We start from the raw sequence: 17,453 nt of genomic DNA, 5'->3' as shown, positions 1-17,453 counted from the left end.
AACGCTTTAAATTCGTTTAACAAAAATTTACTACCATTATCAGCAACTATTTCTGCACAAAATCCTTGGACTGAGAATATAATGTATTAATGATTGTAGCACTCGACATCGATTTGATAATGTCAACCTCTGAAAATCTGGAAAAATGATCAAGAACTACTAACAAATATTCGTTGCTTGAATACGGACCGCTTAAATCGATAGTTTTTTTCCAAGGTCCGTCAGGTATCTCTGACATTGTAACAGTTGGTGCGCGAGGTGGATTTGATACTAACTGACAAGCATGGCAACTTTGAATTATTGAATCTTCGTCGCACTCAAAACCACTAACCCTTTTCACACAGAAACAGCTCTGTATTTACTAATCCCTGCTGCGATTCGTAAATAATACAAATAACGTATTTACGATGATAACTTCGGGTTACTATTTTTGCCCCTTTTAGAATTATACAGTTATGCACTTTGGGGACAAGATAAAACGGCTTCATCGGTCATTGTTTAGACCAATTGTTTTTCGCAATACAATTTAAATTTTATTCATTGTTTTGTCTCGTGCAGATGCATTTTCAATTTCTTCTCAAATCATCTCTATCGGATATTCATTGACTGCAATATAATTAACGTAATGTTCTGTTTTATAACTATCATCTCCTACACTGCCTTTCATTGACGAACGTGACAATAAATTAGCTGCATTTAAATATCCTGGTCGGTCTTTTACTATGAACCTGTAATATTGCAGGTTTACAACCCATTTTTGAATGCGTGGCGGTACTTCTTGTACTTCAGTAAAATTTCGTTCTAAAGCTTTGCTGTCAGTGAATTCGGTAAAATCCATTCCATACAAAGAGGAGACGCATCCTCGATGATACATGTTTCGGCTTTTTGGTTTTTGTATGCCAGTACATTGGTAATTGTTTATGTGTTTCAAATGCAGATTGTTGTTTGGCAGTTTAGTGTCATTCAACTTCCTTTCTGATCAATGTTTGAAGCGGTAATGCCATTATTGTGAATTTTGAGCCATTTTACGCACAATAAATAACTAATCAAAAGAAATATTTGACACTTGCTGGTGTCGTTGGCATCTCGAAATTACGCACTCCTTTGATCTTGTTTGTATCAGGTTGGACACATCTTTTGATTATTGAGGTCCCATGAATTCAACTGTGTTTTAGAGAACTTGCATTTGCATAGTTTCTAGTTAGGATTCTTTCACGGAGTCGGGTAAGCGAGGCACGAAGTGTTTTATCATGTTCCTCTTGGTTTTGCGCAAAAATGATTATATCGTTAACAATATTTTTAAAACTGGTATGTCTTGTAGTGTCTGCTCAATAACACACTGTTCTAACTTAACTTGGGTGCGAAATAATTTCAAACATTAGTCTCTTGTGCCTGTACATGCCTTTGTGACATAAGAATGTGGTGATATAACGCGACTCCTCTTTTAATTCTATCCATGAATATATTGATTTATAACTAGTCAAGAAAATATAACAGACCCATTTATTTGTTGCATATCATCCTATATATTTGGAATCGGAAAACATTCTCACTGAACTGCTGCATTTGCTTGTCACATGTCTACGCACTGACGGACTTGTTTTTCTTAGGCACTACTACCGAGCCTAAAACATTTGGAGTCGTCCACTGACTTTCTCTATTAATCCAGTTCTTTTATTTTCATTTCTTCTTGTTTTATAATTTTTAACGGAATTTTTCATACTGGGTGAGCAATAGATTTGTCTATGTGAAATTTCAATTTGAAGTCTTTGAATCTGTCCTCAAATGAATTGATAATCGTGTCTGTGTTGGAGTTAGAAAGGTTGTTGACGCTATTTTACATTTCTATTTTAAGAAGTCCTAAATCAATAACAGTTTAGTAACTAATTGACATCCTTCCTTCTCCGTTAATTATGAGAAACTCCACATCATGCCAACTATCCTAGATAGACATGCTCAATTTAATCTTGCGAAACATGACTTATGGTGTTTTGCTACCGTACGGAAATACATTGTACATTTTTAAACTCGAACTTGGTTCCTGGGTTCTCTAGGGCTTAATTACCATTTGACACTTTTAACTTCTAAAATATCTTTCTGTCCATTACCTTGACAGACGCTCCTGAATCAATAAGAAAATCGACAACTTTACCGTCAATAAAAAACGGAAGGACAGCATTGTCTCATCCATTCATTGTGAATACTTCTAATGTTTCGTTCTCAATCGCGTGAACAATTTTTTTTATTTTGTCTTGCGCATTTTTGCAAAATATCCAAATTTTCTACATTTAACGACATGTTATAGTTCAAAATATTCTGCAATCTTTTCCGTATTATCCCGTAGTTCCAAATCTGCAACTTTGAGTTGTTGCATGCGACAATCTTTCCCGCAAACGATTTCGCATCACCTCTAGATTTGAATTGCTTTGGCATTTGTCTGATTGTGTTCATTTCTGGATCTTCTATACCCGACTCGGGTTTGTTGCTACCTTCTTAGAGTGTTTTACAGCTAATTCAAGTGTTCTACCAAGTCTCTAAATTTTTTCTACCGTTGATTCTTGCGTTGCTTATAGCTTTTTTCTTAATTCCGTTGATTTACAGCCAACAATTTGGTCTCGAATAATATCTCCACATTAGTCTGGCCAAAGGTCAAAAGCTTTACCTAGTTTTGAAACTCTTACAATAAAATCATCTATTGTTTCTCTGTTGTGTTGCTTAGCGTTTCTGAACATATGCCTCTCAAACTGTATATGTTTATTTGGTTCAGAATAATTTTTCAGTGCCAAAACAGTTTAATCATATTTGTTTCTTGATCGGTAAATTGTCTTGTAATTCATGTCCAGCTATACGTTGTAACATAGCTCTTTTTTTATCATCATTAACCACTCCGGTCGCTTTTACATAATACTCAAACTGTTTTAAATATTGTTCGAAAGATTTCGCAAGATTTGTTTCACCAATTACTTTGAACGGTTCTGGTGCATGCAAGTCCAAATTTGAAACCATTGTTTTTATTTTTTTTTAAATCGGAATTTAGTCCTATCAAGTATCAGAATACGATCGTCACTTAAAGTTCTATCGGAATTTAATCCTATCAAGTATCCGATTTTGATCTCAGTTAAAAGTTCTATCGGAATTTAATCTTATCAAGTATCAAAATTTGCTCGTCACTTAAAAGTTCTACCGGAATTTAATTCTCTTTATATGTTTTTAAAGAGAAAATCACCATCCTTGTCACCAATATGATATTGTATTGGTGCTATTTATGGCCTTGGAACTAAACTCAATGTTTTGGCTATCAAATCTAATACAAAACTAAAATAAATAATACAGACTTAGACATAAATGCACGTGTAGCATGAAAGACAAACACACAATTGGCTTATTCCATTACATACATGTTCAAGAGTGCACAGCAAAGACGACATTAGAAATTTTACTGAATGTTTACCAATAATTGATTGGTTTGCATTTGTAATTAATCGTACACTAAATAATGTTTATATATATAATCAAATCTTTTTTTATCAATGTAAGCATGGCATGCATAACCGATACTGGTGCAGTTTAGGTCACGAGGCGCATTAAAACAATCCTTACTGATTTAATTTGATTTGTAACAAGCTTTCTAATTGGATGGTTATATTAGAGCACACCAAATTATTTTTCTATATTAATTTGCTATGGAACTGTGACGTCATTAACGTCCAAAACAAAAAATAAGAAAAAGTAATTTGTGTACCTTTTATTACAGGCATTCTCCTACAACGGTCGGGATACTGTTGTTCCAAAAAATAGCAGGTATCTGAATGTCATCGGAAGAGTTCAAGGACTAAGTTTTATAGACATTAAACTAGTAAATCTGATGTACAATTGTGCAGGTGTGAAAATATTTGTTATTGTAATGTGCTTGCTCGTTGATATTGTTTTCATTTAGTTTTACAACGTATTTACAATGACTTTTTGCTGTTATAGCACATCCTGGACGGTGAAATATGTACAGTTTATATAAAAAATATTCCCCTTGTAGTTGGTTGCTGTGTGATTGCTGTCTTTAAAATCTTAATGGTTGAAAGCAATGTGTGCTCTTATTTATACAGGTTATTAATAAATAATCAAGGGAATAAAGGTTATAGGAGTAATTATAAGAATGTAATCCAGGGACAAAGACTAGACATGGATGACAGACATACACAACAAAGAACATGAAGTAACTAAAATCATACATACAAAGTAACAAAAGCAAATGAGCAACTCGGACTCCACTAAAACAGTAAAAACTGGACCAGGTGCACCGGTAGGGTTGGCATCCTTTACTTTTCTAGAAACACCCGCCGAGTTGCTCATAATAATTTGAATTGATATCTTGTCATAACATAATAAAACTTATATTTAACTCTTTTTGTAATTGAATTTAAAAAAACTTTGCTATTATTCGAACAAAATGTAAAGAATCAAAACTATAGCATTTCTGACTCCTACCCTACAAACTTAAATGTGAATGTATTCCCGAAATTATTGTATTTGATAATATTTCACTAAGTATTTCAGTATTTGATTAATACAGAAATACATACTTGACGATACTTATCAAAAGAAAATAACAATGTTGAAACTTGCTTTCACAACCTTTAATAAGAAGCATTTATATTTGATCTAATGCAGCGAGGTGCGGTTCTAAAAAATGTCCAGGAAACGGTTTCGTTGGCAAAGACTGCAAGTGTTACTGCCCAGGAAATCCGGTCAAATTGTGCCCCGGTGTTGTTGGAAGTAAGTTGTACATTGTATACGTTTGTGGAAAAAATCTCTACGTGTATATCCTGGATAGGTAGTTCCACCCCCATTCTCGATGTAAGGATATTATGTTTTCTAGGAAACAAAAAAAAATGACGATAAATGTACCGGGATGTGTTGTTATCTGAAGTTTAGAATCCTTTTGTGACTTTCTTTAAATTTCATTTCGTCAGTCATGATGCATTCGTTTGACCTAAGTAATACTTATGTAGCTAAAACATTTGCATGGTTTCCTTTTTAATATACTAAACCCTTACGAGTGAAAGAATGGTTGATGCGAATATCGAATTCATTGGTGTATTTTTCATAATACCTTTTCCGAACACCAATTACGGACTTCGCCGTTTGTTTACACATTCCTTATGCTGTCTCACTAGTTTACCAATCTGGGATCCGACATCATTCGCATAAAGCACGTTTAAGATATTAAACAATTTAATTGAATTTGAATGTTTGTAATTACGCTACTGTTTAAAACGTCAGTGTCTAATTTGAATTTTACTTTCACAGCGTGTAGGGATTATAATAAAATCTGTCCATACTGGGCGAGGATTGGACAGTGTCAACGGAACCCTACATATATGTTGGTCAACTGCAAGAAATCATGCAACAAATGTTCGGGAAGTGTAGGTAGGGTCTAATTTCTGTTTTTAATAAGCCGGAAATGGTGACAGTAATGTTTGTAAAAAGTTTCCCAAAGTCAAGGAGGATATAGTTCTTCGGAGAGGCCCTTTTAATGTACGTGACAAGTCCCGCTATTGCTTATCATGCCCTGTTTACATCTGTAAACCCATACAATGTGTTTTTGTACCTGTGCATATTGTTTTCAATGGTGTTGTACCATTTAAAAGAGACATTTTTACTTTTTTTTATATTTTAATGCTTAATTGTAGCTTACATCCATTATATTTTATGAGAAGTAAAATCATACACGCAATTATTTAATTGTCTCTATTTAAATGTTTTCAAATACCAAATATTTAATGTAAGCATATTGTTATTCCAAGTTAAATTATGTAGAAATGACAAATTATGACGATTATTGTAATGCGATATCATACAACCTAGAACTTGGAACCTTTTTCGGACACTTTAAATTTTGAGTTCATCAGTCATGATACCTTAAGGTTAACCTAAATATATACTTATGTAGATAAAACTTTGGCGTGGTGTCATTTCAATTTAGTAAAATCTTATAGTTGAAAGAATGGTTGATGCGAGTGCATTTGTCATAAAACATGTAAGTGTTCTGAATTTAAATTACGGACTTAGTCGCTTGTTTACACATCCCTTATGATGGCTTATCAGTTTAACCAATTTAGAACCCGACATCAATAAAACGTTCATTGTCTCATTTGATTTTTACTTTCACAGCGTGTACAGATTATAATAAAAATTGTGCATACTGGGCAAGGATCGGGCAGTGTGTAAGGAACCCTACATATATGTTGGTAAACTGCAAGAAATCATGCAACAGATGTTCAGGAAATGTAGGTATGGTCAAATTTCAGTTTTTAATAAGCCGGAAATGGTGACAGTAAGGATGGTGAAAGTTTATTTTTTTTCAAAGTCAACTCCGGCGGGTATAGTTTTTTTCAAATAAGCCTCTTAAATACATGTGATGAGTTTAATTATTGCTTATCTGCTCCTGTTTAAATCTATGGATCCAAACAATGTGTTTTCTTACGGACACCAGACAACTCGACCCGTGTCTTCGGACCACTCCGACTGTATATTCAGGGACTCGGGCCGTCATATAAGGCTCAGTCCGTGTTAAATGAGTGCTATAACCGAATCTAAGGATTGTTTGGATGCAACAATTACAAGTTAGCCGAGGCAAGGAATTTTTTTTGGGACCCAGTCAATGAAACAAGACAACTGAACCCCGGCTATCGCTATCATCATCTATGAACTAACCGTTGTTTTAAAAAAAGATTTTGGAAAAAAATTAACAGAAAATCTGCATTACAAAGTCTTTCCTTTTTCATTTTTTATTTAAATGTATCTGAGATATTTGCACAAAAGCGTATTTTTTAATTACGTAACATAAAAAATGTTTAAAAAAGTTTACTTTTCTTGACATGATAGCTTTAACAAAAAATATATTTTAACTGTATGAAAAAAGGTCTTAAAATAATAGAAAAGAAAATCCACACTGACCGAGCCAGTATCAACAAAACAAATTCCCCAAAACAAGAAAAAAAACTATACAGACAAAGGGTAACATAGGTTAATTTTTCAATCAGAAAATAACCAGATCCAACTATGTAAACTGGTAATAAAGATACTTTATCTATGCATACACTTCAAAATACGATCCAGTTCACTTAGTGGACCTGTGACACAGTCCCAATGGTCCTGAAACACGGTACGAGTGGTCCTGTAGCGTGGCCTGAGTGGTCCTGGAACACCGCCTGATTCATCCTAAAACACGGGTCGAGTGGTCAAAAGTCAATGCCGGAGGATATAGTTCTTCGGAGAAGCCCTTTAAATGCACGTGAAAAGTTCAATTATCGCTTATGTGGTCCTGTTTGAATCTGTGGACCCATACAATATGTTTTCATACTTATGGTTGTCTACATTTTGTTTTCAATGGCGCTGTTTCATTTTAAAATTTTAATATTTTAATGCGTTTTGAAAGGCTTTTCGGACTTACATAAAATTCTATGTCGTCAATCATGGTGCTTTCAGTTAACGTAAGCTTGTATTTCTGTAGCAAATACTTTATGTACACATGCCTTATGATGTTTAGGCAGTTTTAACAATGTTGGACCCGCCATCATTCGCATGAAAAACGTTTAAGATATTTAACAATTTAAATGCATTTGAATATTTCTAATCACGCAACTGTATAAGATCAATTGTCTAGTTTGATTGTTATTTTCATTGTGTGTAAAGATTATAATACAAACTGTGCATACTGGGCAAGGATTGGAGAGTGTGTAAGGTACCCTAAATATATGTTGGTAAACTGCAAGAAATCATGCAACAAATGTTCTGGGACTGTAGGTATGGTCAAATTTCAGTTTTTATCAAGCCGGATATGGTGCCAGTAAAAATTGTAAAAAAAAGTATCACAAAGTCAATTTCGGAGGATATAGTACTTCGGAGAAGCCCTTTAAATGCATGTGATAAGTTCAATTATTGCTTATCTGGTCATGTGTAAATCTGCGGACCCATACAGTGTGTTTTCATACTTGTGCTTGTGTGTATTTTGTTTTCTATGGCACTGCATCATTTAAGTAAGACATTTTCATTTTTTATATATTTTAGTGCTAAATTGTAACTCTGCGTTCATTATACGTAGTGAGAAGTAATCATATGCGCAATAATGTAACTGGTTTCTTTCTATTTAAATGTTTTTAATACCAAATTTTTAATGTAAACATTATTATTCAAAGTTAAACTATGAGGAAATGACAAACTCTGATGAATAATGTTATGTTATATTGTATTACACATCTTATTGCTGAAATAAAGGTTGATGCGAAGGACTAATTTATTGACGCATTTGTCATAATACCTGTTCCAAACTTTAATTACGGACTTCTCCGTTTGTTTACACTTTCCTAATGATGTCACATTAGTTTAACCAATTTAGGATCCACCATCATTGACATGAAACACATTAAAGATATTTTGCAATTTAATTAGATTGGAATATTTGTAATTATGCTACTGTATAAAACTCCATTGTCCCATTTGATTTTTATTTTCACAGCGTGTAGGGATTATAATACAAACTGTGCATTCTTGGCAAGGATTGGACAGTGTCAAAGGAACCCTAAATACATGTTTGTCAACTGCAAAAAATCATGCCACAAATGTTCTGGAACTGTAGGTAGGGACAACTTTCAGTTTTAAATAAGACGGAAATGATGCCAGTGATAATGTTAAAACAAATTACAAAATCAATTCCGGAGGATACAGTTCTTCGGAGAAACCCTTTTGATGCATGTAATGAATTGCTTATATAGTCCTGTTCGAATCTGGTCCCATACAATGTGTTTTCTAATCTGTGCTTGTGTGCATATTGTTTTCAATGGCGCTGTACATGTATCATTTAAAGATGACATTTTTACTATTTTCATTATTCAAATGCTTAATTGTATCTCTGCGTCCAATATACATTATGAGAAGTAATCATACACGCAATCATGTAAATGGTTTATATTCAAATGTTTTCAATTGCCATTTTTTTAAAGTAAACACATTATTAAAATATTGTAAATTGGTACCAAAACCATACCCCTTCCTGACATTCAGAGAAAAAGTATAGTAGTCGTGGATGAATCTCTTTGAAATTTATCCGCAGAGTACCATGTAAAAAGTTTTTGGTTAATTTTGAGGTTTTGATTTTATTCTTTTATTAACGGGTCATTTTGTCAATTTTCTTTTTCTTTTAAATCACAATCAAATGCGGCATCAAGCTTGTCTGTGTGACCATACATGCCGCAACTGAGGTCGCATCAATCTGTGCCAGCGAGACATATTAATTTTTTATTGATAGGACCTCTTTGTTACTCCACCTTGACCGACTGTTTCGGGAAGGTTCATAAATGTTACTAGACTCTAAACAGATTTTACGCGTAGCAATCTTGCTTTGTTGAAGTTCATGTTGCTAGTGTATTGGTGACACTCGGGAAAAAGAGATGTTCCGACCTTATAGTTGTTTTAGTGAAAGAATGATAAACTGTTCAGGAGCACATTTTTATATGAATTACTAACTACTTAAGTATCATCTTTGAAAGAATCATGCAAATTTGTAATATGTGATACACCACAATAAAGCTTAAGGCTACACATTTTTATTTTTGTTATTCAGTTTCTTTATAGGTTTATATGATGAAATGTATAATTATTCATTTCAATCCATCTGCTCTTAGGAGGATATCGATGTTGATAATCCAATGTTTTCTACTGTACTTTAGTGTCATTTACATGTAATCGCCATTAATTTTCAGTTTTACAGTGCATTCTAAATAAGTCATATCTGTTATGAACAAAGGTTATATGAAACTATGCATGTTGTTTTCTCTTTACTAAAGCATTTTAAACAAAATATCAAAAATAAATATATGTAGGCTTTCCAACCATGTATCACATTTTGCATAATTCTAAGATGGAGTACTACTTAACTCTTTAGATGATTGTATAAGTTCAAAACTCTTTGATCATGAAAATGTATGAAAGACAAATAATTTTGTGTAGCGAAAGTGTTGCGCTGTTCCGATTGTTAAATATATTGGACAAGACGACCCACAGAGTCTTCGATGAATTTCTGCCGATTAGACCTCACTACCGTAAAATTTTGTCCTCTTACAGGCAGCATCTATCTCATAGTATTGTTATGGAAGCTTACCAGTGAATGGTTGAATGATATTCCTCACCTATATTGCCTCAGAAGAATAAAGATATAGTTTTGGGGATATGATGACAAATTCGTGTTTTTATTTTTTAATATGCGAATTAAGAAAGAAAAGATAGAAAATGAATATATTACTTCCTGTCCATCCCTTAGAGTTACAATTCGTTGTATTGTCCTAATATGTTTATAAATGAATGCCCCATTTTTTTTCACTTCAGGTATCTGTCGGGATTATAAAACAACATGTTCCTACTTGGCCAGATTGGGATATTGCACAAAGAGCCAAGTCTACATGTCGAGATATTGTAAGAAATCGTGTAACAAATGCGGAGGCGTTGGAGGTAGGTTAAGTTGAGGAACATTTTGTTTTCTTTTTTGTATTGTTTAAGTAATCAACAATATAATAACATATTACTCTGCAACGTGGAATGATCTTGTCAAATATCATGGAACACATGGTCTACTGCTCAGTAAACATTAACGTGGAATGATCTTGTCAAATATCATGGAACACATGGTCTACTGCACAGTAAAACATTAACGTGGAATGATCTTGTCAAATATCATGGAACACATGGTCTACTGCACAGTAAAACATTAACGTGGAATGATCTTGTCAAATATCATGGAACACATGGTCTACTGCACAGTAAAACATTAACGTGGAATGATCTTGTCAAATATCATGGAACACATCTTATTGTCTACTGCACAGTAAAACATTAACGTGATGATCTTTGGAAATACAATATTAACATTTTGATCAACGCAATAAAAATATAGTCTTTTTCCTACCAGCAAGAAAAAAAAAATATGTATTCAGGAAAATATTTTATTTTTCAAAGAAACATTTTACATTGAGTTGCTTCGGAAACAATGTTTAACCTTAACAGTACATGAGCCGAAATGGTCATAAAATGTTTAGAGTAGGCAAAAAAAATAGGATAGCTAGGGTAGCAGGAAACAGACATATATTTTTGGCCTAACCTACTTCACTTTAGCGTATACTGAAACAGTTAAGCATCAACTAACTCAACTTTAACCATTTCGACCTGTAATACTAGTTTTGAACTCGAACAAAAATGAATATGACTTTGTCACAAAAAAAACATCTGTATGGAATACTTAGCAATTACAATTAGTGGTATAGTTCTAAAACTATTTATAAATGGTGTCCCAACTTTTTCTGTATAGTTACCTGCCGGGATTATAAAACAATGTGTTCCTACTGGGCCAGATTGGGACATTGCACAAAGAGCCAAGTCTACATGTCGAGGTATTGTAAGAAATCGTGTAACAAATGCGGAGGAGTAGGAGGTAGGTTGAATGGAGATATATTTTGTTTTCTTTAAGTATTATTTAAGTTATAAACAAGATAATATCATATTACTTTGCAACCCACCTGGAATGCTCTGTCAAATAGAGTGGAACACATCTTATTATCATACTGTTTAGTGAAACATAAACTTGATGTTCTTTGGGAATACATTATTAACATAAATATTAATGCCAAAACAAATTATAGTCTTGTTGCTACCATCAAGAAAAAAAATATGTAAATAGGAAAATATTTATTTTCAAAAAAACATTTTACATTGAGTTAATGGGGGGAATGTTTGATTTTAACAGTACTCTAGCCAAAATGGCCATAAACTATTTAGTATAGGTACAAAAAAACTAGGATATGTAGGGTAGCAGGAAACAGACATCTTTTTTGGCCTAACCTAATTCAATTCTAGCGTATTCTGAAAAAATCTCTTTAACTACTTTCGAACTCAAACATAATGAACTTGACTATTTCAGAAAAAAATCCTCATAAAATACTTTACAATAACAGTTAGTGGTAAAGTCCTATAATATTTATAAATGAAAATCCCAACTTTTTCTCTTCAGTTATTTGCCGGGATACAAATAAAAATTGTTACCAGTGGGCCAGATTGGGACATTGCACCACGAGTCATGTCTACATGTCGAGGTATTGCAAGAAATCGTGTAACAAATGCGGAGGAGTAGGAGGTAGGTTGAATTGGGATACATTTTGTATTCTTCTGGAGCCATACCAAATATGTTTTCGTTATTTTTTGTAATCCCTGGAAAAAGTCGAGATATTGTACATCTACATTCGATGAAAGAAAACAGAAATCTTGTGGATTATGCTCATAAGTATAATCATTATTTTTTTTTCGATTAACTATATTATAGTTATAGTCCATGGGCTGGGAGGGTCCACCATGTATCCCCCCTCCCCACTCATCAACTTCACGGTGTTTCACTAGGTACCTTTATACCTCCCATTATGCAATCAATTTGTCGCCAAAGAATATTCTCGAGTCTTTTTCAGTATAAGCCTATATCTTTACCCCACTGGGTCAAAAAGCCAAGATTTTTGTGATTCAATTGTTTTAATGTCTAAGCTTTCCTTGGATAGCATGTATAAACAAACTAAACGAATTTAGACATTATGGTGTAGCCCAATGTCGCAGCTTTACAAGTTACGGTCACACTTAGGGTTATGGAGTAAAACGAAAAGAGTGTACCCCTAACCCGCCGAAAAATCGCTTAAATTGACATATTTTTCAATGTCAAAGCCCCTAGAGTATTCATGTTTCAGTAAAAAAATGGCTTATTTAGTATTTTCTGTTTAATATTATCACAAATTTATACCTCTGGGGTTTTTTGATAATATTTTTTGCGATGTTCGTAGACAGATTTATCAAAAAATTCAAAAAAATGGATTTTTCGATTTTTCGTTCAAAAGTCACATGCAGTTGTAAATTCGACTCTACAAATTATTACTCGACTAAAACGGGTCAAATTTGGTATCACTCAATAGATAATTTAATTTTCTACAGAAATGAACTATGAAAAAGTACTTTTCAAGAACGGATTTTCACAAAATGTTGAAATTATTACCCCTACCCTTTGAAAACGGTTCTCAGTATCAAACAGAATTCCCATTCACTGCATCCTGACATTGTAGAACTCATATTTTAGGCATTCATAATTAAGGTAATGATGTTCCAAACACGTCTGATCAATTCAGGCGCTTAGATTTTTCTTTTAGGTTATCGTAGTTTAAAGAAGCTTTTGTGTGTCATTAATACTGTGTCTTAGCGTCGCGGTGAATGAACCCAAGTAATAAATATTTGAACTTTTCAAAGTCAAGTTAGGTGAAACATTGCCACCCTGCCCATGAAAAACAAAATGCCTCAACATGAATTGAAATGTAAATTTTTGGCATATAAACGGTGTATAATAGACATGGAAGAAAATATGAAAATCCGGAAAATCACCATTATATGAAAAACGCATTATTGTCACATTGAAAATAACTGGCCTGAAATGAGTAGATATGTTAAATATATCGGTAATCAAAACAATAGTAGTACCTAACATGTCCTTTTTACATCCATTATGTGCTAAATATTAACATTTTGGTTCATGTTTAAGTACTCTTTTGATGGGTGGGGATGGCAATTTTTCACGTAATTGGACTTGTTCAAATATTTATTATTTGGTCTCATTACAAGGCTAAGACAGTATGTAATTGTATTTCAATATATAAAAGCTTATTTGAAGTACGGTATTTGAAAACAAAATGCCAATTATAGTTGAAATGGAAGGAAAAATGAATTTTCGAAAATTTTCCTTTTTTTGAAAAAAAACTCATTATTGCCATATTGAAACTTAAAAATACGCGCCTGGAATGATAAGATATGTTTGATACATCGATAGTGAAAACAATAGTATCCATGTCTATTGTACACCGTTTATATATCAGTAATAACATTTGGGTTCATGTTGAGGTATTTTTTTCATGGGTAGGGATTGCAATTTTTCACCTCATTTAACTTAGAAATGTTCAAATATTTATTACTTGGGCTCATTTGGAAGCTAAGATACTATATAAATGGACTGTATCACACAAAAGCATCTTTCACGGTATTCTGAAAAAAGGGAAATAACTGGTGATATAGAAGAAATTCTGAAATTCTGAAATTCTGAAAATTCCTCTTTTTACGATTTTATAGTTATGGCAACCCTAAAAAGAAAATCTAAGCGCTTTAATTGATCAGATATATTTGGAACATCATTATCTTAATTATGAATGCCTAAAATATGAGTTTTACGGTGTGCGTATGCTTTGAATAAGAATGATGTCTGATACTGAGATCACTTTTCTAAGGGCAGGGGTAATATGTTCAAATATTGTTGAAAATCCTTTCTTGAAGATTAGTTTTTTTGTGGTTTATTTCTGTAAGAAATTAAAGTATTGATCGAGTGATACCAAATTTAAGGCGGTTTAGTTTGAGCAATAACTTGTAGAGTCGAATTTATGTGACTTTTTAACAAAAAATCGAAAATCCCAGATAAATTCTGACTACGGAAATCATCAAATATCATCAAAAGAACCCCAGAAGTATAAATTGTCATAATGCTAAACGGAAAATAACAAATAAGCCATTTTTTACTGAAGCATAAATACTCTAGGGATTTTTTACATTGAAAAATATGTCAATTTAAGCGATTTTTCGGCGGAGTAGGGGTACATTTTTTTTTCATTTTACCACTCTAAGATTACCGCAACTTTCTTGGTACCATTGTAAAGTTGAGACATTGGGCTACATGATGATACATACATATATCTGTTTTCTTCGTTCTGTAGTAACAAAGAAAAAACCTAGAAAAGTATTTTTTGCCTCAACGAGGTATAAAATTAGCCAAAATATTCAAAAATTCTTCAGTTATTTTTTTGACGACAAAAATATTCTTAAATGGGAGGTATAAGGGTACCTGAAAATCATATTTTGGTTGATGAATAGGGTTGCACGGGGGTTATCTCAGCCCACGTACTGTTACGTTTAACATAATTTTGCATGGAATATCACTTGCTACAATTCTAAATGCAAACTCAATCCATGCTTTTTTTTTTTGGTTAAAATTAACCAACTATTGTATCGATTTGTAAGTAAACACTTAACTAGTGCTTTAATCAATTTAACATCTACAACAACAAAAAGCCACAAATCAGTGGCTAAAACAAAATTAGAAAGTATGTAGGAACTGTAGAATTTGGATAGCAAATTTTAACAGGAACGGGGAACAATGGCTACATTTACATGACTATGTAGCAGGATTGACACTGATCGTTCTTATTGTTGGATCTTTACATTGAAAGACAAATGTGATTTGCAATGTTTCATGTTTTGGCATAAAAATTTTCCATTTAACAGACACAAGTGTTTTAATGATGTTTAAAATGTGTGTTGTCAACAATCTTAAAAAGGAAAAAAAGACTGACTACTGTGCATATTAGCTGTATGTACATTATAAATGCCTTCAAATCGAATGACAGTATACATTGTTAACATGAATACAACATGTCTTGTTGTGCAATGCCTCATGGCATAAAAGTAAAGCACTGTTTTATAAAAAAAATCTCCAATTAGTGCAAATACATTTTAAATATATTATTTACGTATTTCAGGCTGGTTGACAAGTGTCAGGAAGGATTTAAACCGGGAATATGATCTTAACTAATCTAAATAAACCAATAAAGTTACAAAAAACAATGATGTTTTGTCCAACCAAATATGACACTGAAATTTAAATTTACTCCTGGCAAGTACTTTCTTGCAATTCCAATCTGAAGTATTGTCATAGGGTGAAATAAACCCAAGTTTCAAACCCCACGTATGTTCAAAGTCAAGTTTGAAGTTTAACCTTAACTTAGTTAAGGATATCATCTGAAAGCGCAGTCAAATTTTAGGCGTAAGACTTGTCATTAATGTTACAACATACAATATTGTAGTCATTGTACGTTCATGTAGATGCAACCATACGTAAAACCTAAGTCATTTTAAGTCGCTAATTCTGTTACCGACTTCTTGCACTCGTAATAACAATACTTAATATGCGCATGTAATTTGCATAAATACGTAGTTATAGGCAACATGATGCTGCCGATCATCGCCATGAATATCGCCATAGCTTTATAGTTCTAGCTTCATATGAGATAAAAAATAAACCTCTTTAGTATCATACACGTTTGTTCTACGTGTGTTTCTTGCTTGTACGGGATCAGGAAGTTTACCTGAAATGATTTGTTAGCTTTGAACATTACCCAGTTTCCGGTTCAGGCACTGAGGCTCGTTACAAGAGTATATAGGTCAAATAAATCAACATGCCCTGATATTAATGAATATTTATCATCAGCTGCTTAATTTGGTTACTCACAGTTACAAAAGAGTGCGTGATAATACCTAGGGAACCACGATTTTAGCGGAAGTCACCCGAGTTTGGAGCATATTGCATTTGAACCATTGCGGACGTTAAAAGTAAGCCAAAATCAGTGACAGAGAACATTTGACGATTAGCGACTTTGAAGTCTTCAGTCTTTCATTTAGTATAGTACTACACCAAGTCTTCCTTATTTAATACTTTGGATACTCGAAATCCAGTCTACTGGAATGATATTGACTGATTTTTTTAATGCTGACAGTTTTGATGGTATTGTCATTCTCTAAAATGTTCTTGACCAGTTTTCAGTCACTGTGAGTGTTCTTTAATTGGTCATCTCATTTTGTCCATATGTTGTATGTTTTAGTATTCCATGAACGAGAAATGGATATATTACTGAGTGAATTTGTTCGTCTTTATTTTTTGTTTTGGTCCATTTTGTTAAACTTACATAAAAGGGGTTGGGTGGTTAAGGCCTTATAAAACTAGTTAAGTCCCACCACAAACCAAATGCGTAAATGTGTTTTTACACTTATTAAAGTTCTTTTGGCGTTCTTTGTAAGTGTTTACTATTTTCATAAAGGTATTATGATATATGTGGATTTGTTGCATTTAAGCCTTTCTGTTTCTTTTTTCTATACGCCCGTAACTTTTTAGATATAAGACTTGTCAACAATGCTACTACAGACATTCTGGTAGGCTGGATTTGTAGTATACATCCGTCAAATGTTTATGCTTAGGATTTGTCATTAATGGTACAATAGACAACCTTATGGACTGGATTCATTGTATACATCTGTCAATTATTGGACTTACGACTCGTGACTCAAGCTGCAACAAGCAATCATTTAGGCAGGATACGTAGTACACATCCATCAAATTTTAGGTTAAGAACTTGTCATTAATCCTACGTCAGTCAATTATATTGTAGGCTGGATATTGTCCGTTAAATTTAAGGATTTATACTTGCCAGTAATGCTACGAATTTGATAGACAATCTGATTGGATTACTGGCAAATTTTGTGTTCGGACAAGATTGTCTATCTAGTAT

At 33.1% G+C, this 17,453-nt stretch overlaps 1 protein-coding gene across 5 annotated transcripts in view; it reads left to right on the top strand.

The window, feature by feature from the left end:
• The window catches only part of LOC148603256 (protein SpAN-like), a 34,429-nt gene extending 18,694 nt beyond the window's left edge, over nucleotides 1-15,735 (top strand). For 3 of the 5 annotated variants that reach the window (XM_088552820.1, XM_088552819.1, XM_088552821.1), the window contains exons 9-17: nucleotides 3,755-3,881; nucleotides 4,666-4,770; nucleotides 5,305-5,424; nucleotides 6,169-6,288; nucleotides 8,516-8,635; nucleotides 10,381-10,503; nucleotides 11,357-11,479; nucleotides 12,056-12,178; nucleotides 15,651-15,735. In XM_088552820.1, coding sequence (XP_088408946.1) covers nucleotides 3,755-3,881; nucleotides 4,666-4,770; nucleotides 5,305-5,424; nucleotides 6,169-6,288; nucleotides 8,516-8,635; nucleotides 10,381-10,503; nucleotides 11,357-11,479; nucleotides 12,056-12,178; nucleotides 15,651-15,703 — 1,014 coding nt within the window. In that variant the 3' untranslated portion in view covers nucleotides 15,704-15,735. The remainder of the gene's footprint in view (nucleotides 1-3,754; nucleotides 3,882-4,665; nucleotides 4,771-5,304; nucleotides 5,425-6,168; nucleotides 6,289-8,515; nucleotides 8,636-10,380; nucleotides 10,504-11,356; nucleotides 11,480-12,055; nucleotides 12,179-15,650) is intronic. The other 2 variants (XM_088552823.1, XM_088552822.1) reach the window with 2 other exon arrangements.
• The last annotated feature ends 1,718 nt before the right edge of the window (nucleotides 15,736-17,453 follow it).

This window comes from Perna viridis, chromosome 11, assembly GCF_037379345.1.
Source record: "Perna viridis isolate PV_CMFRI_1.1 ecotype Kerala chromosome 11, ASM3737934v1, whole genome shotgun sequence".
NCBI classification, from domain to species: Eukaryota; Metazoa; Mollusca; class Bivalvia; order Mytilida; family Mytilidae; genus Perna; species Perna viridis.
This window is presented reverse-complemented; position numbering and strand designations above follow the sequence as displayed.